Source organism: Podarcis cretensis, assembly GCF_951804945.1.
Source record: "Podarcis cretensis genome assembly, chromosome: 13".
Classification (NCBI taxonomy): Eukaryota; Metazoa; Chordata; class Lepidosauria; order Squamata; family Lacertidae; genus Podarcis; species Podarcis cretensis.
In genome coordinates, this window is record NC_137182.1 from 55785638 (window position 1) to 55809029 (window position 23392).

The window sequence follows — 23392 nt, forward strand, 5'->3', positions numbered from 1 at the left end:
ACCAAGGGAGTGGATGCCTGGAGTTTTAAACCCGGGGGGTGGCGCTGCTGGGGGGGGCAAAGGTGTCCACAGATTTTTCTCCAGGGAGGGGTTGGTTAAAGCACCTAAAAGAGGAGCAGGCTAGTTTATGGCACAAATATGTGCCTGCAGATTTTGCCCGCTATCTCAGGTTAGGAGCAGAGAAAGCAGACTTATATCGGAGCTCGCCAGGGTTCTGGAATCAGGGCTACCTGCAGATGCCAGCTGGGGAGCGGGCCTTTGGCCTTCTGCATGCCAAGCAGGTGTTCTAAGCACTGAGCAACGATGCCCCTTCCTTTTCCCTGCTGGCTTTCCCGGGAGAGAAGAGACCGCGAAGACACTGTGCCAGTTTTGTGGAACCATGCTTCGAACTACAGCTCCCACCAGCCCCCAGTCAGCACTGGTGCAGGAGCCTTGGGAGTTGTAGTTCAAAGCGCCCAGGCTGTTTTGCAGGGAGGGTGCTTGGGGGAATACAGCTCGTCTTCCATGGACTCTTTCCACCAAAGAGTAACCTCTGGCTCTGCTGCAATTCACTTGAAATCAGGTTAATTCTGTGTCCAGGGCAGCTGTTTACCAGCTTCATCTGGTACGCAGGATGAGACCCTCCTTGTCCGCAGACTGTCTGGCCAGAGTGGTGCATGCTCTGGTTATCTCCCACTTGGACCACTGCCATGCACTCTACATGGGGCTGCCTTTGAAGGTGACCCGGAAACTGCAATTAATCCAGAACGCGGCAGCTAAACTGGTGACTGGGAACAGCCGCCGAGACCACATAACACCGGTCCTGAGAGATCTTCATTGGCTCCCAGTACATTTCCAAGCACAATTCAAAGTGTTGGCGCTGACCTTTAAAGCCCTAGACGGCCTCGGTCCAGTATACCTGAAGGAGCGTCTCCACCCCCATTGTTCAGCCCAGACACTGAGGTCCAGCTCTGAGGGCCTTCTGGGGGTTCCCTCCTTGCGAGAAGTGAGGTTACAGGGAACCAGGCAGAGGGCCTTCTCGGTGGTGGCACCCACCCTGTGGAACGCCCTCCCACCAGATGTCAAGGCAATAAGCAACTATTTTACTTTTAAAAGACAACTGAAGGCGGCCCTGTTTAGGGAAGCTTTTAATGTCTGACGCTGTATTGTTTTTAATATTCAGTTGGAAGCTGCCCAGAGTGGCTGGGGAAACCCAGCCAGATGGGCGGGGTATAAATAAATTATTATTATTATTATTATTATTTTGGACAAAGCATCTGAATTCGCAAATCCAGGTTGCCGAAGGGACCTGACACCTGCAAGCCCAGACTAATCCCAGTCTGCAGGTCTCATGGCTTCAGGATCAAGCCAGCGCCCAATGGCTAACCAGATGCCCATCATAGGAAACCCGCAATCAGGATTCGAACACAAGATCCGCTCTCCCCTCTTGTGGTTTGCAGCAACTGGGATTCAGAAGCATGGCTGCCTCTGGCCAGCGCCGAATTTAGGGTGCTGCGGGTGGCTCCCTCACACAGGGCACTGGGCCGAGGGGGTGCAGAGGCTGCGATTCCTGCATTGCAGAAGCGTCGACCCTGCTAACCCTACAATTCTAAAATTTTATGGCCACAGAGAGTAGTGGACTCAAAATAACAGCAGCAGCAACAACTACAAACAACCTATGTTTAGATGAATACCTACTAGGAAGTTCCATTTCAAAAGCAACTGCACCAAAATGTAATTATTGTGAAAATAAGAAATATTTAGAGGGGGGCACCATTTTTTTATCTTCGCTCAGGGAGCCGTATTACCAAAGGCGCCCCTCTGCTCTGGCAGCGGCACTCTCCTTCTCAATGAATTTGCCCAATCCTCTTTTGAAGCCATTGAGTCAGGCCTCTCTCCAGTGGCAGGGAGTTCCACAGCCGAACCCTGTGTTGTGTGTGAAGGAGGGCTTCCTTTTCTCGCAATGCCCCCGGCTTTGAGCGTTACGCTCAGAAAGAGAGGAGAAAAACATTTCTCTCTCTCCCCCATCTGCTTTCTCGCTGGCCAGGCACACGTTTTACAAACTTCTCTGGGAGAAGCGTTCTGCAGAACCCGGAAGCTCACATGCGCCGCATTTCGGTGGCGTCTTGCAGGACGGTTTATTTTGGGGGACGTGTGCCCCCCCCTTCCGCCAGCCCTAATCCTTGCTGGTTTCTTAGGATGGGAAAGGGGAGGCCGTCTTGGGCTCTGTCGAAGGGGAGGAGCAGGCTGAGAGCCAGCCGTCTATCCCCGGGTGTTATTCTTGGCCTGTCTTGCCCCGTCATGGAAACTCCTCCCCCCGCAAAAAACCCCAGCCGTTCATTTTCCATTGCACACAAAACACCCTGCCAGGAATATCTCCGGTAAGGTGACACCCCAGGCGAGGCTTGGACGCCAAAGTATTTTTCTTTCTTTCCAAGAGTAAAGCCACAAACAATCTCGCACCCACCCCTCTCGGCCACCCCCAGGTTTAGGCACTGCATTCCCCCCCCAAAAAAAACCTGAAGGTGCCACGCTGCATTCGGACCTCAGTTGGGTAGCAGAGATTGGGGGACCACCCCACCTTCCAAGTCTAGACACAGGGCCTCTGGGCTCCTGGGTTGGATGCAAGGGATAGCAGTCGGGGAAGGGGGGGTCAGGACACCTGGGTCCCATCCCATGGGAGAGGCTAGGTGGGGTACAGAGTCAGTGGTGGGGTTGTGCTTAGATTTATCAGCTACTTTAAAATGAGGCTGCATTTTACATTGCATTTTAAGCTGTATTTTAAATTGGTTGTTTCCCTCCCCCCCCCTTTATGTTTTTACTGTGATTTTATTGGTGTTGGCTGCCCTGAGCCCTGGGCTGGGGAAGGCAGGGTATAAATAAAAAATTATTATTATTATTATTATTATTATTATTATTATTATTATTATATAAAAGCACACATTCTACTCATGTAAAAACACCAGGCAGGCCCCACAAATAACCCAGAGATGCATTTTAAATAAAAGGACACATTCTACTTGTGTAAAAACACACTGATTCCTGGACTGTCTGTGGGCCAGATTTAGAAGGCGATTGGGCCGGATTTGGCCCCCGGGCCTTAGTTTGCCTACCCATGGGCTAGGTCCTAGGGGGACACACCAGGGTTTAAATTCCCCCACTCGGTCACACAGGTGACCTTGGGGGCCAGGCACTGCCTAACCTACCTCGCAGGGCTGTTGTGGGGATTAAATGAGGACTAGGATCTTGGGGGACAAACCTAGACAGCATTTTAAAAAGTAGAGACACCACCTTGCCAAGAAAGGTCCGTATAGTAAAAGCTATGCTTTTCCCAGTAGTGATGTATGGAAGTGAGAGCTGGACCATAAAGAAGGCTGAGCGCCGAAAAATGGATGCTTTCAAATTCTGGTGCTGGAGGAGACTCTTGAGAGTCCCATGGACTGCAAGAAGATCCAACCTCTCCATTCGGAAGGAAATCAGCCCTGAGTGCTCACTGGAAGGACAGATCCTGAAGCTGAGGCTCCAAGACTTTGGCCACCTCAGGAGAAGAGAAGACTCCCTGGAAAAGACCCTGATGTTGGGAAAGATGGAGGGCACAAGGAGAAGGGGACGACAGAGGACGAGATGGTGGGACAGTGTTCTCGAGGCTACCAGCATGAATCTGACCAAACTGCGGGAGGCAGTGGAAGACAGGAGGGCCTGGTGTGCTCTGTTCCAGGGGGTCACGAAGAGGCGGACACCACTAAACAACAACAACAACAACAACAACAACAACAACAACAACAACAGGATCTTGGGGAGGCCAGGGTTCGAATCCTCACTTGGTGTCCACAAAGCTCCCTGGGTGACCAGTCGTTGTTTCTGAGCCTAGCCTACCTCTCAGGGCTGTTGTGCGGATTAAATAATGGACACTTGGAGCAGCTGGGAGAAAAGGGCGGGATATCAAAGCACTAAATGAATGCAGCAAATAAACCAAGCAGACCACTCACCATCCAGGGATAGCCAATCCATGCTGCGCAAGGCCATGAAGTTCCGGGCGCGATACTCAAAGAGGACCGACATGGAGACCAGGCGGGAATCGTGGGCCACTTGCAAGGGCACCAGACCGGCCTCGTGGGCTGCAGGGCGGAAGAGAAGAAGGTAAAAAGGCCGCACGTTGCAGAATTATAGAATCGTAGGCTTCGAAGGGACACCCAGGGGTCATCCATCCCAACCCCCTACGATGCAGCAGTCAAAGCTGTGATACGAAGGGTTTTTTGGGGGGTTTTATTTGCACCCACATGAGCTGAGCATCAGATGGGGGGCGCGGTTTAAGCACGGCATTAGCCCTTCAAAGAAGGAAGCTGCTTTACAGCGAGTCAAATATCTCAAGGACTGCCCCCGTGGAAGATGGAGCAAGCTTGTTTTCTCCTCCAGCTCTGGAAGGTAGGACTCGAACCCATGGCTTCGAGTTGCAAGAAAGGAGATTTCAACCGAATGCCAGGAAGGATGTTCTGGTGGCCAAGAGCTGTTTGACAGTGGAACAGTTTCCCTCCTTCGTAGGAGGCTTTTAACCAGAGGCTGGATGGCCATCTGTCAGCGAGTCTTGAGCTGTGATTCCTCTATGATTCTATGAGTCAGACCATTTCACGGCCTCGGTCCAGTATACCTGAAGGAGCGTCTCCACCCCCATCCTTCTGCCCGGACACTGAGGTCCAGCGCCGAGGGCCTTCTGGCGGTTCCCTCACTGCGAGAAGCCAAGTTACAGGGAACCAGGAAGAGGGCCTTCTCGGTGGTGGCGCCCTCCCTGTGGAACGCCCTCCCACCAGATGTTGAGGAAATAAACAACTTTCTGACTTTCAGAAGACATCTGAAGGCAGCCCTGTTTAGGGAAGCTTTTAATGTTTCATGTATTATGGTATTTTAATATTTTGTTGGAAGCCACCCAGAGCGAAGCCACTAATAATTTATTATTTATACCCCGCCCATCTGGCTGAGTTTCCCCAGCCACTCTGGGCGGCTCCCAATCAAGTGTTATAAACAGTACAGCGTTAAATATTAAAAACTTCCCTGAACAGGGCTGCCTTCAGATGTCTTTTAAAGATAGGATAGCTGCTTATTTCCTTCACATCTGAAGGGAGGGTGTTCTACAGGGTGGGCGCCACCACCGAGAAGACCCTCTGTCTGGTTCCCTGTAACCTCACTTCTCACAATGAGGGAACTGCCAGAAGGCCCTTGGAGCTGGACCTCCGTGTCCGGGCTGAACGATGGGGGTGCAGATGCTACTTCAGGGATACTGGGCCTTTGAGGCCGTTTAGGGCTTTCAAGGTCAGCACCAACACTTTGAATTGTGCTCGGAAATGTACTGGGAGCCAATGCAGATCTCCCAGGACTGGTGTTATGTGGTCCCAGTCCCCAGTCTAGCTGCCACATTCTTATTCAGTACTGCCCACACGGGTTGGCAGCAGCAGCTCTCCAGGGTCTCAGACAGGGGGCAATCTCTGTCAGGCACCGAACCTGAGTCCTCTGGTATGCCAAGCAGACGCCAAGCCAAGGCCCTTCCAACAGACTCTGCTCCCCATCCGCACCAGAGGTTTCTAAGGGGCTGTCCCCAGCACCACGGCAGGATCCTTCCCGAGGCAAATCGACTAGCCCTGCAGCCACGGATCAGAAGCACCCGCTCACCTCCTTGCTCCAGGGAGGGAGAGAGGGGGGGGTCCTGGATCTCACCCCACCCCGAAAGACACAAGGTCCCGTACCTGGGCAATAGCACCGCAGCACCCCGGACTGGATGAGGGAGGCAGGGACAGTGATCTGATCAAAGAGGCAGCTGTACGGCTTGGTCTCATCTATCCAGGGGCCGGTGATGAGCACCTTGACTCCACCCTGTTCCCACAGAAGAGAGAGAGACAGAGAGGAGGACAGGTTATTGGTGGTTTTTGTGCACTTGTTCTTATTCTGTATTTGGCTGCTCCCTTACGTGGGATGTGAAACACGAGAGCAGTCAAGTACAACATTCCTAGAGTGAACATGGTTACACATGGGGAGGAATGTTTGTCCAGCCAGCAGGTAAATTTCTTGGTTCCTTCTGGGACGGGACAGACTTCCTCTGCGTGTGACTAGAGGTGGGCGTGGCCTCACCTGTGCAGGTAACGACAAAAGCACAGGGCAGGGCAGCCATCTCTCTCTCTTTTGACTACATGCATCGAAGAAGCAACATCTGCTTAGCCAAAGATGCTCTCTTGGCAAAGGGACTGTCTTCTTATGAGATAGTCTCCAGGTATATGTTACTTTTCTAAGCTAAGTCTGCCTTCTTGGATCCGATTGTGAACAGAATGATGTGTGAGTAAACCTTTTTATACTTTTATAGAAGACTGTGTCGTGTCTTATCTTTTATGAGGGAATAAGGGGGAAATACCAGAACAGTTATTATAGAGACTTTAGCGAGCCTGAGCAAATGCATCCGCTGTGAGTTTAAAAGGGGGAATGTTACTCTGCTAAATTGTGAACTTGTTAACACAAGGTGGAAAGGCTATAATCAGACAATATATCCTCTCCTGCATCCCTGAACATTCCTACACCTCACTCCCCTTTCCCCACAAGAACCGCAAGCAGGACCCGGGCGCAAGAGGACCACTCTACATGACAAATCTGAAGAATCATGAATTGTGCAGGCTGTTTATGTTAGCTAGATTTAATATGTTTCCCTCGATGATAGTGAGAGGAAGATATTTAGCTCTCCCAGAATCAGAGCGTCTCTGCAAATGTAGTAAACAGGAACCTGATACTTTGGAGCACATTTTATTTTATTGTGATTTTATCATTTATGCCAGAAGACAATTATTAGACGCCTTACAACTCAATAGGCTCAATTCTATGCTACCAACGGTTCAGGACCTGCTCTCGGACAGGAATGATCAAATTACTTTAATAGTGGCTGAATTTTTGAGTGCTGTCCCATGTAGAAAGAGTGGGCCATTATAAAGAGATTTCATGGTTCTTAACTGATTGGTGAGGTGGCAGTGTTGTATTGTATTATATATGCAAATTGATTTTCTCTGGAGTTAAAGATCTGACTGGGACAAACCTTGTTATGCTGAGCTCGTATTTTGCACAATTTGTATACCGTGTCTGTTTGATAATGTGTGGTTTGCTATGCCTAATAAAGGATTTTAATTCATAATGAACCGTCTACCCCGCCCCCGCAACCAAATTCAGAAGCTTTATTTCCTCCAGCTGTGGAGGCAGAGCAGAGTCGGCCTAGCTAGTAGCCATCCTTAGCCCTCTCTGGCCCCTCCTGAGGCAGGGAGTTCTGCAGGTTAACCCAGCACTGCTGCGTGGAGAAGGAATTTCTTTTCTCCCAATATATTCAGCTTCACTGGGTGCCTACGGATTCTGCTGTTATGAGACAGGAGGGGGGGGGGGAACTTCCCTTTCTCTCTCTCCACGCTTAATAATTTCATAATTACTCACCATTCCTCTGAACTATTACACCCTCCAAAAAAACAACAACCCCTGCTTTCAAATTTAATGACATTTGGAATGTTTTTGTCAAAACCAAGGTGACACATGGATTGTCATATACTTGAGGGAAACAATAAGTTTATCTAGCTACGTATATGATATAAAGGTTTCATTTATGAAAGGTATCTGAAGAAGTGTACATGCACACGAAAGCTTATACTCAGAACAAACTTAGTTGGTCTCTAAGGTGCTACTGGAAAGATTTTTTTTTTAATTTTTTTATTTATTTCGACTGCGTCAGACCAACACGGCTACCTACCTGAATCTATTGACATATATATGACATATATGACAGTTTTGTTGCCTTAATTATAATTTATGGATTTTCCTATCGCTGTTTTCCACTGCTTTTAAAAACCTTCTTTATGAATTCTCTTTCTCCTCCCTTTTTATATTCTTCTTTCTTCTTTTTTGATTCACTTCACTATAATAATCTCAAATAAGCTCATGATCACAAGAATCCCTGCTTTGGACTACAACTCCCATCATGTAGCTGCGCTGGCAAGTGGCGGGAGTCGCAGTCAAAAGCAGCTGGAGGCCCGAGGCTGCCCTGAGCCTTTCTGTTCCCCAAGAGTGTGGATTTTAGGGGTGCAGAGGGATCTCAAAGTGACCCACGGTTGGGAAGGCGGCGCAAGGATTGGGGCGTGGGTGTGCCAAATTCTGGCCCCGCAAAGGGCACCATTGCACCCAGGCCGGCCGCCATCCTCAACCCCAAGAGGCTGCTTCTTTGCTGGGACCACCCATCCCTGCAGAGACCCCTACCCCCTTTGTACCCACCTCTGGGTAGGACCACTCCGGGGAGAAGTCGATAATAGACACCAGCGGCTGCGGCGACGCCACAGGACCTCCGTCTGCCGCAAAGCAGGCCTCCGCCAGGGCGGGCCTGGGGCTCCCGGACCTGGCGCCGGGGTCCTCCTCAGCGCTCTGCACGCTGCCGGGCGCCCCCTCCTCGGTCATGAACTCCTGGATGAGGTCCGGGAAGTGGCTGTCGAAGGAGAGGCTGAAGGATCCCCCTGTGGCGGCCGCGGCCGTCTGGATCATGGAGTACAGCTCCTCCTGCAGTTCCGTGGCGGCCATCTCCGTCTCCGGACGCCTGGCTTCCCCAGGGTCCCCCTCCTCCTGGCTGCCCCCTTCGCCCTCGGCCGCCGCCGTCTCCATGGGGGTGACCTCCGGGCTGCTTTTGACCTCCGGCGGCAACGGCGACTCGGTGGTGGCAGCAGAGGAGGAGGCAGCAGCAGCTGGCGAGGCGGGCATGGGCGCCTGCCCGGCCCTGTCGTCCTGGATGAAGAAGCGGTTGGTGGGCACGTACAGAGGGTAGGTTGCTGGGGGTCCGGCGGGGGCCTCCTGGGGCTCGGGCTTGGTCTGCAGGCCCGCCCCACCGCCATAGGTCTGGCCTTGCTTGGGGCTGTTCAGGAAGCAGTCGGGGTCAAAGGCCGCCGGACCTGCCTCGCTCGTCTCCATGGTGGACTCCAGGTTCTGTGAGAGGACCAGTCCCGGGCCGGGCAAGAGGGCCAGGCCGAGTGGGGGCGCGGGGGCACCGGCAGCCGGCTCCCCGGACACCAGGTGCTGGCTAGGGGTCAGCGCCAGCGGCTTCTCAGCCCCGCTCAGCCCGGTCATGACCAGAATGGTGCTGCCAGGGAGGCCAACCGAGAGGGTGACGGCGGGCAGCTCCTGCTTAGGGAAGCCCTTTGGGTGGGCCAGGCCAGGCGGGGGCTGCGTGGAGTCTGGGGAGGCTTCGGCCATCCCTGGGGAGGCGGCGGCCTTGGCCAGCTTGGCTTCCTTGCCATCAGGTCCGGACGACTTGGCTGCCTCCGTCTCAGCCTTCACCTCGGGGCCGCCAGCAATGTTCTGGACCTCGGTCAGGGCGGGGTAGGGGGACGGGCGGACCTCCACCTTCGGGGAGATGATCCGGTGCTTGGTGCTGCTGCATCGGTGCGGGACGTGGCCAGGGCTCCCTGGAGAGGGAAGAGAAAAGTGAGCAAATCAGTTTCGGGGGATCTCGAAACCGACATGTGCCAGCGGGGTGATGCTGCGGCAAAGAAGGCGAATGCAATTCGAGGCTGTGTCAATGGAAATATAGTGTTTCTGAATACAGTGGTACCTCGGGTTAAGTCCTTAATTTGTTATAAAGTGCGTTATATAAGCGCACTTTATAATCTCAAAATACAGGACAAAAACACTTGCAACACTCAGTTAATGTTGTACTTGAATCTTGTTTTGAAATTGTACAGTGGTACCTCGGGTTAAGAACTTAATTTGTTCCGGAGGTCCGTTCTTAACCTGAAACTGTTCTTAACCTGAAGCACCACTTTAGCTAATGGGGCCTCCTGCTCCGCTGCGCTGCGCTGCCGGAGCACGATTTCTGTTCTCATCCTGAAGCAAAGTTCTTAACCTGAGACACTATTTTTGGGTTAGCGGAGTCTGTAACCTGAAGTGTATGTAATCTGAAGCGTATGTAACCCGAGGTACCACTGTATACTGTTTGAAGATTTAGAAAGACTGTGGAAAACAGACCTAAAATTTACAGATTGCTCCCTCTTGAAAGAAAACTACAGTGGTGCCTCGCAAGACGAAAAGAATCCGTTCCGCGAGTCTCTTCGTCTTGTGGTTTTTTCGTCTTGCGAAGCAAGGCATTAGCGGCTTAGCGAATTAGCGCTATTAGCGGCTTAGGGGCTTAGTGGATCAGCTGATAAGCAGTTTAGCGGATCAGCTGTTAAGCGGCTTAGCGGCTTAGCAATCAGCTGATAAGCGGCTTAGCGGATCAGCTGTTAAGCGGCTTAGCGGCTTAGAAAAAGGGGGGGGGGAACCCGCAGGAACTCGCAAGACATTTTCGTCTTGCGAAGCAAGCCCATAGGAAATTCGTTTTGCGAAGCACCTCCAAAACGGAAAACCCTTTCGTCTAGCGGGTTTTCCGTCTTGCGAGGCATTCGTCTTGCGGGGCACCACTGTACTTGAAAATGATGTATAGATGGTATACAACACCAGTACAGATTGCAAGAATGTACAAAACTGGGTCAAATATATGTTGGAAATGTAAGGAAAAAGAAGGGACATTTTACCATATGTGGTGGGAATGTAGAGAAATTTAAAAAATTCTGGGAAATGATATACAATGAGTTGAAGAAAATGTTCAAATTAACATTTGTAAAAAAATGCCAGAAGCATTTTTGTTAGGGATTGTAGTAAAAGACCTGCCGAGGAAAATGAAGACTATATTTATGTATGCAACAACAGCGGTAAGATTCTTAGCAGCGCAAGGATGGAAGAATGAAGAAACCCCGACAAAAGAACAGTGGCGAGGGAAATTGACGGACTATGCAGAACTGGCGAAACTGACGCACAAACTGCGTGATAAGGACAACTGTGACTTTAAAGAAGAATGGCAACTCTTTACAAAGCATTTAAAGAAAAAAACAAAACGAACTGGACCCCTTGGCAGGTTTTGAATAAACAGACACAAATTTATGGTTGTTAATATTATAGATAGGGACGCAGGTGGCGCTGTGGGTTAAAGCCTCAGCGCCTAGGACTTGCCGATCGAAAGGTCGGCGGTTCGAATCCCTGCGGCGGGGTGCGCTCCCGCTGCTCGGTCCCAGCGCCTGCCAACCTAGCAGTTCGAAAGCACCTCCGGGTGCAAGTAGATAAATAGGGACCGCTTACCAGCGGGAAGGTAAACAGCGTTTCCGTATGCGACTCTGGCTCGCCAGAGCAGCGATGTCACGCTGGCCACGTGACCCGGAAGTGTCTCCGGACAGCGCTGGCCCCTGGCCTCTTAAGTGAGATGGGCGCACAACCCCAGAGTCTGTCAAGACTGGCCCGTATGGGCAGGGGTACCTTTACCTTTACCTTTAATATTATAGATGGATAACTTAGGGATCTTTACATTTGTATGGGGGGAAATATAATGAAAATGATTTGTTGGAATAATTTGTTATGTGAAAATAGTTAATAAAAAAACCCTTTTTTAAAAAAGGAAATATAGCGTTTCTGGGTCAAGGGAAGTGATAGCACCAATTCTTCTGGCTTTGGTCAGCCCCCCCTGTCTGGTTCTGGGTGCCACCGTTTAAGAAGGAGATTGACAAGCTGGAAGGTGTGCGGAGGACGGCGACCGAGATGATCAGGGGTCTGGAAACTGAGCCTCACCAGGAGCGGCGTGGGGAGCGTAGGTTGAAGTTTAGGGGAGCTTTAGATCTGAAAATATTAATTGTGCTCCTCCCACGGAACATAAAAATGTCATATGGCAGCAATTCGCCCTTCTGCCACTGGAGGGAGCCAGTCCCTCTCACATAACCCATCCAAACACAAAACCAGCAATAAATGGCTGCAGGAAGTGGTGGGGAGACAGAGGGAACAGGTGTTTTGGACCACAACTCCCATCAGGCCCCAGAATGTCAGCCATGTTGGCTGAGGCTGATGGGAGTTGTAGTTCAAAACCTCAGGAAGGCCTCAGGTTGGAGAAAACTGACCTGGTTTAGGGGATTAAGGAGAGAGGGAGTTTGTGCGCATGGTGAGTTTGCGAGTTTGCGTAGCAGTAGATAGTTTGGGGTGAAACTAATTGCATTAATCGGATCTACGGTTCCTGTCCAGCTCCTTTCACTTCCTCCCTTGCAGGAGAGCTTTCTGGTGCCAAACACGGGTGGCGCTGTGGGTTAAACCACAGAGCCTAGGACTTGCCGATCAGAAGGTCGGCGGTTCAAATCCCCGCGACGGGGTGAGCTCCCGTTGCTCAGTTCCTGCTCCTGCCAACCTAGCAGTTCGAAAGCACGTCAAAGTGCAAGTAGATAAATAGGTACCACTCAGGTGGGAAGGTAAATGGCGTTTCTGTGCGCTGCTCTGGTTCACCAGAAGCGGCTTAGTCATGCTGGCCACATGACCCGGAAAAACTGTCTGCGGACAAATGCCGGCTCCCTCGGCCAGTAAAGTGAGATGAGCGCCGCAACCCCAGAGTCGTCCCCGACTGGACCTAATGGTCAGGGGCCCCTTTACCTTTTACTGACTGCAGAGGGTTTTTAAAAAATCCTTATTGTTTAATTTAATTTATTAGTAGCATTTTCTTGCCGTGGGCAACTCAAAACAACTTTACAAAAAAGCAAAACAAGCACCTCGTATATTTAGTAAAACCTTGGTGTTTGGGGGGTACTTTAAAAAACATATTCCCTGCCCTCTTTAAGAGAGCATAGATTGTTAACAGCCAAAGATTGAAAAGGCTTGTTTTTGCCGGGCACCTGACACTAGGGGAGCCTCTCTAGGGAGAGCATTCCACAAATGCAGAGCCACCACTGAAAAGGCTCCGTCCTCGTGCTGCCAGCCTCTGGGCATCCTGTGGAGGGGGCACGCAATGGGGTCCGTCCCCCCCGACTCCTCCCCATCAGTCAACCATTCACTTAATACCTAGTCCCTTCAATCCAGCCTTTCTCAACCTGTGGGTCCCCAGATGTCGTAGAACTACAACTCCCATCACCCCTGGCTAGCAAGGCCAGAGCTCAGGGATGATGGGAGTTGTAGTCCGACAACATCTGGGACCCACAGGGTGAGAACCGCTGCTAATCTTTTTCCTTAAGAACAAGCAGTGTACAAAAACACGTTGATTGTGGGTATGGCACAAGCTCACCGGACTGAATCGTTTATATCATTATGTGTCGTGCAGAAGCCAGTTTAATGACTGGTGTGTGTCGGAGAGAGACAGAAACCCGGATAACTGTGGGGCAATGTACCTTAGCCTTCCCGAATCCAGGGCCCGCCAGAGATTTTGAGCGATATCCGCCCCCAGCCAAGATGGCTGTGCTCAAGACAGCCTCAGCATCTTACAGGCCTGCTGGCTGGGGGTGTTGGGAACCGTAGTCCAAAACATCTGGCTGGATGTCTATCTATCTATCTGTGCATCTATGTGATTCTTTAGCCGCGATTCTCGCACTGAAAGAGGGTTGGGCTGGATGGCCTCTGGGGTTCCCTCCCATTCTACGGTTCCATGCACTGCAGACAGGAAAGACTAACCGAGGACGCTGCTGCAGAGGCAGGCGTGAGTCCGGGGAGGGGGCTTGGCCTGGTGGCTCTCCAGGATCTGCTGCACCAGCTGCTCGATGGAGAACTCGGCCGTGCCATTTCCGTTGCTGCAAGTCCACTTTATCCCGTGAACTGGAGGAAGAGAGGAAAGCAGGTTTCGCACCCATGCGGCTGTCACGCCTCCCCACCCTACACCAAAAAAGGAGCCTGGGAAACGTAGTTCCGTGAAGGGGTGCTGCTGCCTGGGCCTGCCAGGGGCTGTAGTGCAAAACACCGGGGACGAGGGAGGGGCACCTGATGGTTGTGGAAACTCAGCACCTCAACAAAACTACAATCCCCATGGTTCTTTGGAGGAAGCCTTCCCAGCGAAGCCCAGAATGAAGCGTTTCCTGGTTGGGATAAGGCTGCCTGATTATCAAGTGGCAGGGAGTTCCAAAGATTTCTTACAAACGCAGAATGGGAACCACGTGGTAACTGCACATAGCTGTCAACTTTCAGATTTGAAAATAAGGGATCAGCAGCCTCAAAAATAAGGGATCAGCAGCCTCACCTGTCCCGGGGACAGTCTACGGGATATCTAACAATACGGGATAGCAGCGGGAAGCAACGCTGGAATAAGGGAATTTCCCGCAAAAAAGGGGTAGGTTGACAGCTATGTAACTGCAGCAGGTTGGAGCGGTCGAAGGGACACCTGTGGGGTGGGGCGATCTCGTAGCAGCCACCCTGGACCCTAAGCCCTCAGAAGCCCCCCCGAAAAACACCCCCCCCCCAGAGAGACCACCACCCTGGCCTTACACATTGGTTTCAATTGGCCAACCAGCTCTTCCTTCGACCACTTCAGCCACTCCTTGCGGTCGCTGTTGATAGAGCACAGGACAGGCCCACAGATCTTTCCGCAATCCTCAATGGCCGGGACGTTCAGGTAATGAACCAGCACAATATCCGGATTCTGGAGGGTAAGAAGTAGAGAGGGGCTGTTGGCCTGGGGGTGAATTCTGCCAAAGGGCAGAGTTTTGCCAACTCACAGGGAACCAGGCACAGGGCCTTCTCGGTAATGGCGCCCGCCCTGTGGAACGCCCTTTCAGCAGATGTCAAAGAGAAAAACAACTGCCAGACTTTTCGAAGACGTCTGAAGGCAGCCCTGTTTAGGGAAGCTTTTAATGTTTGACGTATTACAGTATTTTAATATTTTTTGGGAAGCCGCCCAGAGTGGCTGGGGAAGCCCAGCCAGATGGGTGGGGTATAAATAAATAAATAAATAATAATAATAATAATAATAATAATAATAATAATAATAATAATTGCCTGTACAGGCAGAGAGGTGCTGGGGCTGGAGCCCCCTGACCTTGCAAACCTTCTTACAACCACCCCTGCTGTGTAGGTCCTGATGATGCCCCTCACTTTTTTAAACGCCCACGTCCCCATTGGCCCCCGTGACTCAGGGTTAAGTCCTGATGTTCAAGCTGAGTGCAGGGTTAAGGCCCGGCGGTTTCCTTTTTTTTCGTTTCCCCTCCCTCAAATTCAACATCCATATTCATTTTCTAACATAAACCTATTACATAATTAACTAAATTAGAATAGACCTAATTACTCCAAACTTCTCTTTGCTGCATACAAATATAACACAGTTAGAAGTTTCATATTAAAGCTTTTATATTATAAATAATATTTCAAATTCCCCTATACCCCCCGTTCCCCTTCACCCATGTGAAAAGAAAAAGAGCTTCTAGGTCTACGTCAGCGGTCCCTGACACTTGTAGGGGTCCCCGCCCCCTTGGTTCCACAACCAAGCGTCCCCCAACACGATCCTACCAAAAAGCATTATTCAGAACAGTGGTTGGCACAACCCACCAAGGAAGGTACCATGAAATCCAAAACAATAAATTGCACATCTGTTCGGAATCCAGTTGAAACTATTTAGTTCAGTGGCTCCCAATTAGCTAAGTACTGAGGACCCCCCCGTTTTTCAAAAGCCAAGCCATGGACCCCCGACTTTTGAAAATGCTGATCTCTCTGCGATAGTTCTTGGCATGTGAATGGTGCCACCAGACCTTCCAGTGCAAAATTGGGAGGTGCTCCCGAGTGTGTAACGTGAGCTGCATGTTTTGGGGCACCCCCCCAAAAAATGGGGTGTCCCAGACAGTTGATAGGCATATGCTACATACCACCCGGGTGGGATACATCACTGATTCAGAAACTTGGGTCTCCAGCTGTTTTTGAACTACAATTCCCGTCATCCCTGACCACTGGTCCTGCTAGCTAGGGATGATGGGAATTGTAGTCCAAAAACAGCTGGGGACCCAAGTTTGGGAAAACCCTTGGGTTACATGGACTTCCTGGCGTCCATGCACCACCAGTTGGGAACCGCCGATTTAGTTTCACCATTTCAGCAAAAACGGATGGGACTTGATCAGCTTTTCAAAGCCTGACAGGTGTTTAGCAAGCCTCTTAGATACCACATTTAGGGACTGATTCACTGTTCAGTAAATGCCTAGTGTGAGCCATGGGCTTGATGAAGTAACCCCAGTTTCCCAACGTCTGGTTTGAAATCACTTAAAAGGGGTCTTAAATCGCCACGTTTAGTAATCTGCAGTCGATTTTCTTGCTTGGAAAGACGTTAGATGACCATGCATGAAATCAATAGCCTAATATATACCGTATTTTTCTATGTATAAGACAGCCCCATGCATAAGACGACCCATATTTTTTGGGAATAAGACCACCCCCAATTTTAAGCTTTAAAAATTGGGGGAAATATAGTCTTCTACATGGGAAAATACAGTGTATTTCAATCAGTATATGGCTACCTCCAAAACATGCACAAACCTTCACCTACCACAGATGTACGGTAACCACTGACGTCTCCTTTCCTCTTAAGCTCCCCCTGGGTAACCTCAGTGCCCCTTGCCCCAGGAAGCCGAACCACCCACCTGTGGTTCCAGACTCCTGAGTTTCTGGAAAAAGAGGGGACTCTGGAAGAGCAAGCGGGAGGCCTAATCTGGCACGGCAAGGCTGCGTCCAAACTAGGGTGTTCAAGTGCGCATGGGCCGCTGTTTCCGCACATGAATTTGTGCATGTGCAGAGGCCTTCCATCTTATTCTCCCGAAGGGTTGTCTTGTCCGGCCCCCAGAAACTTGATCCCTGCACCGCAGGAGGGGCTGGACTAAATGGCCCCAGGGACCCCTCCCAACCCATACGATGAATCCTATGATTCTACATATCTCGGCTCCGTGGCACATACCTGTAGCAGCCAATAGCAGCGCCGGTGGAATGTAGGGACGATGGACGAGTGGACGTAGCAGCCGTAAAGACACTGCGGAGGGGAGGGCAGAGGAAGGAAAGCGGGCAGGTGAGGCAGCAGGCAGAGGAAGGTGCCGCTTGGTGGAACAACCTGTGCCCTCCCCCTAGCCAATCCCATCCCCCAGCCTGGTCTCCTGGAACCCAACCAGTAAGAGCTGTTCAACAGTGGGACGGACGCCCTCGGAACTCTCCTTTGTTGGAAGTCTTTAAGCAGAAGTTGTGGGTCCACCTGTCAGGGATGCTTCAGCTGAGATTCTTTGGGATCCCTTCTAACTCTGCAGTTCTTTGATTCAGAAAGCCATGCCCCAAGACACCCTGGACCCTGGGTTCGAAGGACCTGTGAGCAGGCTAGCCCTCTCCCACCTGGTTGCCATCAGGGCTGTCCATCATGAGTCCTGAGGAGACATCTGGGCCATAGCTGTCAACGTTTCCCTCTTTTTTAAAGAAATTCCCTTATTCCGAATAGGATTCCTCGCAAGAAAAGGGAAAAGTTGACAGGCGCTGTGGGTTAAACCACAGAACCTAGGGCTTGCCAATCAGAAGGTTGGGGGTTCAAATCCCCGCAACAGGGTGAGCTCCCGTTGCTCGGTCCCTGCTCCTGCCAACCTAGCAGTTCGAAAGCACGTCAAAGTGCAAGTAGATAAATAGGTACCCCTCCGGCGGGAAGGTAAACGGCGTTTCCGTGCGCTGCTCTGGTTCGCCAGAAGCGGCTTAGTCATGCTGGCCACATGACCCAGAAGCTGTGCACCTGCTTCCTCGGCCAATAAAGCGAGATGAGCGCCGCAACCCCAGAGTCGGTCACGACTGGACCTAATGGTCAGGGGTCCCTTTACCGTTACCTTATGGTCTGGGCAGGGTTGCTCAGAGGGGGAGGAGGAATGGGAAGGCAGGCTGGGACCTGATCTCAGTGGCCTAGAACAACTGCTCTTCAACCAAGATGTTGTCAAACTATGACTCCCATATCCCCAGCAATCTTGGCCAACGGTCAGGGATGGGACGAGTTGCGGTCCAACAACACTGAGAGGCGATACAACAGAGTCCTCGCCTCTGGAGCAGCAAGAAAGAAGTTTTCTCCATCTTCCCTGTGACAAGCCTTTCTGTATTTGAAGATGGCTCTTCTATCTCCTCTTTTCCTGGATAAACATCCCCAACTCCCTCAATTATTCCTCATAAGGCTTGGTTCCTAAAGCCTTCATCACCTTGGTCTCCCTCCCCTGCACACCTTCCAGCTTGTCAACATCCTTCTTAAATTATGGTGCCCAGAACTGGACTCCAGGTATGGTCTGACCAAGACAGAATAGAGCGGGACGATGACTTCCCTTGATCCAGACACTAGACCTCTGCTGACGCAGCTGAGAATTGCATTAGCTGTTATTTTTCCTGCTGTTGCATCTCACTGCTGTTGCTGGACCTCGACTGCTTGGCCTCGCTCGACTTCCTGGATCCTGGGCTGGCATTATATTGTGTCCCACATCTCTTGCCCCATCTATCATTACAGATTTGACTTGTTCATCCTTTGTATGCCACTCTAACAGCAAATTACCGTATTTTTCGCCCTATAGGACGCACTTTTCCCCCTCCAAAAATGAAGGGGAAATGTGTGTGCGTCCTATGGGACGAATGCAGGCTTTCGCTGAAGCCTGGAGAGCGAGAGGGGTCGGTGCGCACCGACCCCTCTCGCTCTCCAGGCTTCGCGGACCTCTCCGCAAGCAGCAGGAGTGCTCCCGCTGCTTGCGGAGAGTTGCTTGCATGCCGAAGCCTGCGCGCGCTGAGCTCAGCGCTCCAGGCTTCGCGGACCTCTCCGCAAGCAGCGGGAGCCAGCGCTGGGCTCCCATGGCTTGCAGAGAGCTGCCTGTTTGGGGGCTGGGGCAGGGGAAGCTTGGGCCTCCCCCGCCCCAGCCCCGCACCTGGGAGGAAATAATTTTTTCCCCTTTATTTCCCCCCCAAAAAACTAGGTGCACCTTATGGGACGGTACATCCTATAGGGCGAAAAATACGATATACATTTTAGATAGATTTTAAACATTAGTAGCTAACAACTCCGTTTCCGATTTGGTTTTTCCCGTTGCAAAACCATTTTTCTTATCAAGCTTATACAACTCATTGACCTGATAATATTGTAGCCAACCATCCAGTTTATCTTTAATTTGATCAAGTGGTCTGCTGCTGAACCTCGACTGCTTGGCCTCACTTGGCTTCCTGGATCCTGGGCTGGGACCAGTGGCCTGTGGACTGGCAGGTCCCTGGAGCGTGTGGCTCACACATACCCTGCCCTCTCTTAAGGTCCTCTCTTCTCCTAGCTGGAGCCGCTGCAGAAGACGGGACGCTCTGTGGGGTCCCTTCCCGTGCCCCACACTGCATTAGGGGCCTTGGCAGATGTCTGGGGATGCTTGTCTTGCCAGTTGGTACAATCCTGCCTCCCCCCTGCCCTTCCCCTTTCCTACCTCCACGCCTTTCACTTTCAGCTTCATGTGGTCCTCACGGGTCGTCTTGCCGTCTTTCCGCTTCTTCCAGCAATAGCCGTCTTTCCGGTATTTCACCTTCTTGCGGTTGTACAGGATGATGGAGCCATTCTGGGGTCTACCGGACGGGGAGAAGGAGGAGAAGAGAGGAGTGAGCTTTGTAGACCACCAACTGTATTTACGGGCCCCTTTATCCCATTTCTTTCTCTCCGAAGGATATCAGCCTTGTGGTATCCAAGGTTCTCTTCCTTCCCATTTTACCCTCACGACAATCCTGTGAGGCAGGTGAGGCTAAGAGACTGGCCCAAGGTCAAACGCAGGGAGCTTCATGGCGGAGTGAGAATTCGAACCCTGCTCTCCCCCAGGTCCTAGTCTAGCACTCTAAACCACAACGACACAAGGATTTGCCATATCGATTTGTCAAGCGCTGTAATTGTGACGTTGGCCTACTCTTTTATAGCTGCTGGTTCGTTAACAGCGTTCCATAGACTGTTTCACTGATGGCACATGATTTACACTGCGCTTGCGATGGCCTGCTGTGTTACTGTTGTTTCTCAGCTGCGTTGGGATTCATTTGAACGGAAAGCAGCACAGAAATACAATAAGCAGATCAATTGGGGCCGAGGCACTTGCGCCAGAGCTATTAGCACAGCCGCAAAAACTCACGCTAGGACAGCTGCACCAAATAAGGGTCTGGTGACTTCTGTTTCAGTGTATCTGGAAAAGTGTGCATGCACACGAAAGCTCATACCAATAACAAACTTAGTTGGTCTCTAAGGTTCTACTGGAAGGATTTTTTTAAATTTTATTTCGACTACGGCAGACCAACACGGCTACCTACCTGTAACTATAATAATAATAAATAAATAATTTTATTATTTATATACCACCACCACCCCCAATCTGGATGGGTTGCCCCAGCCCCTCTGGGTGGCTTCCAACAGATATAAGAACAAAATAAAACATCAAACATTAAAAACTTCCCCCTACAAGGCGGCCTTCAGATGCCTTCTAAAAGTTGCACAGTTATTTTTCTTTTAGTGCGATATAAATGCAATAAATGAGATTTAAAAACCAAAGTTTTGCAGGGGGAGAACCATGGTTAAGACAAAGGCAGCCATGCCAGAGCCTTTGAGACGGAGTAAGGGTATTCAAACAAAAACAAATCACTTTCCGGCATCAGTCCATGCTTGGAAGCCACTGCGCAGCAAGTTTGCCTCCTCCGTGTGAGATTTCCATCTCTGGCACGGAGCTGGGCTGAGCCTACATCTCATGCCCCAGGTAGATGTCCCCCGAAATGTCCCAGAGTCAGAGGCATGACCCTGCCTCACACACACACCTACCTGGTCTTGGGGGAACACGAGAGCCACTCTTCATGTTTCTCAAAGGTGATCAAGTAGGAAGCGATCTCCTACGACAGAAAAAAAAGAGGGGGTTTGGGGCTCGTTCAGAAAAACGCCACTCTGCCAGCAGCCCAGCTGTTCTTAGGTGACGGGAACCCACACAGGACTTCTGAATGACAGAAACCATTGCGGGACCGACAGGACGGCAAGTCAAACGCCAACACACCCATCAGGCGAAAAGCAAGCATCTCACGTCTCCCCACAAGGCAGCCGTAACCCCACACAATTCACGCCATGGGATCGCAGGGCATAAGAAGATAAGAAGCACCTTCTGGAAAACATTATGGAAATGATGTATACCGTATTTTTTGCTCTGTAAGACTCACCTTTTCCCTCCTAAAAAGTAAGGGGAAATGTGTATGCGTCTTATGGAGCGAATGCAGGCTGCACAGCTATCCCAGAAGCCAGAACAGCAAGAGGGATTGCTGCTTTCACTGCGCAGCGATCCCTCTTGCTGTTCTGGCTTCTGAGATTCAGAATATTTTTTTTCTTGTTTTCCTCCTCCAAAAACTAGATGCGTCTTGTGGTCTGGTGCGTCTTATAGAGCGAAAGATACGGGTAGGTGGTACCTAACGCCGGTAAAATTAGCAAAGATTTATCATACAGATGATAATCTATGCTGGAAGTGTAAAGAAAAAGAAGGCACCTTTTATCCCATGTGGTGGACGTGTCCTAAGGTTAAGGACTTCTGGGAAAAGATTTATAATGAGTTGAAAAAAATGTTGAACAATCCGTTTGTTAAGAAACCGGTAGCCTTTTTACTTGGAATAATAGGATTGGAATTGCCCCAAAAACATGGTAGATTATTTTTGTATGCCACTATAGCGGCAAGACTGCTATTAGCCAAAAAATGGAAATCTCAAGAAATACCAACGGTAGAAGAATGGCAGATGAAGATGCTGGAGTTTTTGGAGCTGGCTGGACTGACTGGGAGAATCCGCGATCAGAAAGAGGAGGAGTACCAAGAAGATTGGAAGAAATTTAAAGACTATTTAGCTCAATATTGTAATATAAGATAATTAGAAGATACTTGAAAGTGTCTGATAGGCCTAGGATTGGAATAAGAATGTTGTATAGTAATATGAATTTAAGTCAAAAAAGAAAAGAGATGAAGATAGATAGCTGAAGGAGTTAATTGTATTAGAAAGAGGATTTTGGAGAACTGCTACAGAGGAGATACAATGAAATTCAGTTAGGGAGGAATGGAGGAAGTCAGACCACAATGAAAGCTAACTTGGATTTTGCTAGCTAACTTGGATTTTGGATTTTGGTCCGCCCCCGCCACTTAATGGATCCAAATGGTTTCCAGAGAGTGGTAGGGGATGCTTTATCCCATGTTGATGGCCTTTCAGCCGATTCCCTGGTGGCCCGCTGGAATGTGGAGTTAACCAGGGCTATTGACTGTTTGGCTCCGAAGCGCCCTCTCCGATTGCATGGAGCCCGGAGAGCCCCGTGGTTTTCCACGGATCTGAGGGCAATGAAACAATCGTTGAGACGGCTAGAGCGCCGTTGGCGGATAACTCATTCCGAATCTGACCAGACACAGGTTAGAGCTCAACGTCGAGCCTACCAAGTGGCGATAGCGACGGCGAAGAATACTTTCTTCACCGCCTCTATTGCATCTGCAGAAAACAGCAGCAGGAGACTCTTTCAGGTGGTTCACAATTTAGCGGAACCACCTGTAACATCGGGGCCCAGTACGGGCCATATGTTCTCCTGCAATGATTTTGCAATTTTTTTTGCAGATAAAATTGCTCAGATTCGGGAAGAAGCAGACTCCACCGTGGGAGCAGGGCCGGGGCGGGAGAGTGCTAGAGTCCTGTCTGGTCAAGTTGTGTGGGATCAATTCCAATCTGTTACCTCTGAGGATGTGGACAGGCTGCTTGGACGAGTGAAGCCAACCACCTGTCTCCTGGATCCTTGCCCATCCTGGCTTATAAAAGCTAGCCGGGAAGGACTGGGCGACGGGCTTCGTGGGGTGGTGAATGCTTCCCTCCGTGAGGGAGCCTTCCCAGACCCGCTGAAAGAGGCGGTTATTAAACCGCTTCTTAAAAAACCATCTTTAGATGCGGCCACGATGGCCAATTATCGCCCAGTCTCAAACCTTCCATTCTTGGGCAAGGTGATTGAGCGAGTGGTTGCTGAACAACTCCAGGCACGCCTGGAAGAAGCGGACCATTTGGATCCCTTCCAGTCGGGATTCAGGCCTCATCATGGGACTGAAACTGCCTTGGTCGCACTGGTTGATGATCTCCGGTGGGCTAGGGACAAAGGTGAGAGCTGTTTCCTAGTTCTGCTGGATCTCTCAGCGGCGTTTGATACCATCGACCATAACATCCTTCTGGACTGTCTTGAGGGGCTGGGAGCTGGGGGCACTGTCATACAGTGGTTCCGCTCCTTCCTCCTGGGCCGTGTTCAGAAAGTGGTGGTGGGGGATGAGTGTTCAGACCCCTGGGCTCTCACTTGTGGGGTGCCTCAGGGTTCTGTCCTCTCCCCCATGCTTTTCAACATTTACATGCAGCCACTGGGAGAGATCATCAGGAGGTTTGGGCTGGGTGTTCAACAGTATGCAGATGATACCCAGCTCTACCTCTCTTTTAAATCAGAACCAGTGAAGGCGGTGAAGGTCCTGTGTGAGTGTCTGGAAGCGGTTGGAGGATGGATGGCAGCTAACAGATTGAGGTTGAATCCTGACAAGACAGAAGTACTGTTTTTGGGGGACAGGAGGCGGGCAGGTGTGGA

General features: G+C 50.7%; 1 protein-coding gene across 8 annotated transcripts in view; it reads right to left on the reverse strand.

Annotated features, from left to right (window-relative positions):
* Positions 1 to 23392, reverse strand: part of CAMTA2 (calmodulin binding transcription activator 2) — a 65475-nt gene that overhangs the window by 32282 nt on the left and 9801 nt on the right. For all 8 annotated transcript variants that reach the window (XM_079951726.1, XM_079951727.1, XM_079951730.1 and 5 more), the window contains 8 exons: positions 20591 to 20658; positions 19230 to 19365; positions 16727 to 16798; positions 14281 to 14434; positions 13477 to 13617; positions 8260 to 9437; positions 5718 to 5844; positions 3969 to 4097 (listed from right to left, as the gene is read on the reverse strand). In XM_079951726.1, the coding sequence (XP_079807852.1) occupies positions 3969 to 4097; positions 5718 to 5844; positions 8260 to 9437; positions 13477 to 13617; positions 14281 to 14434; positions 16727 to 16798; positions 19230 to 19365; positions 20591 to 20658 (2005 nt within the window). The remainder of the gene's footprint in view (positions 1 to 3968; positions 4098 to 5717; positions 5845 to 8259; positions 9438 to 13476; positions 13618 to 14280; positions 14435 to 16726; positions 16799 to 19229; positions 19366 to 20590; positions 20659 to 23392) is intronic.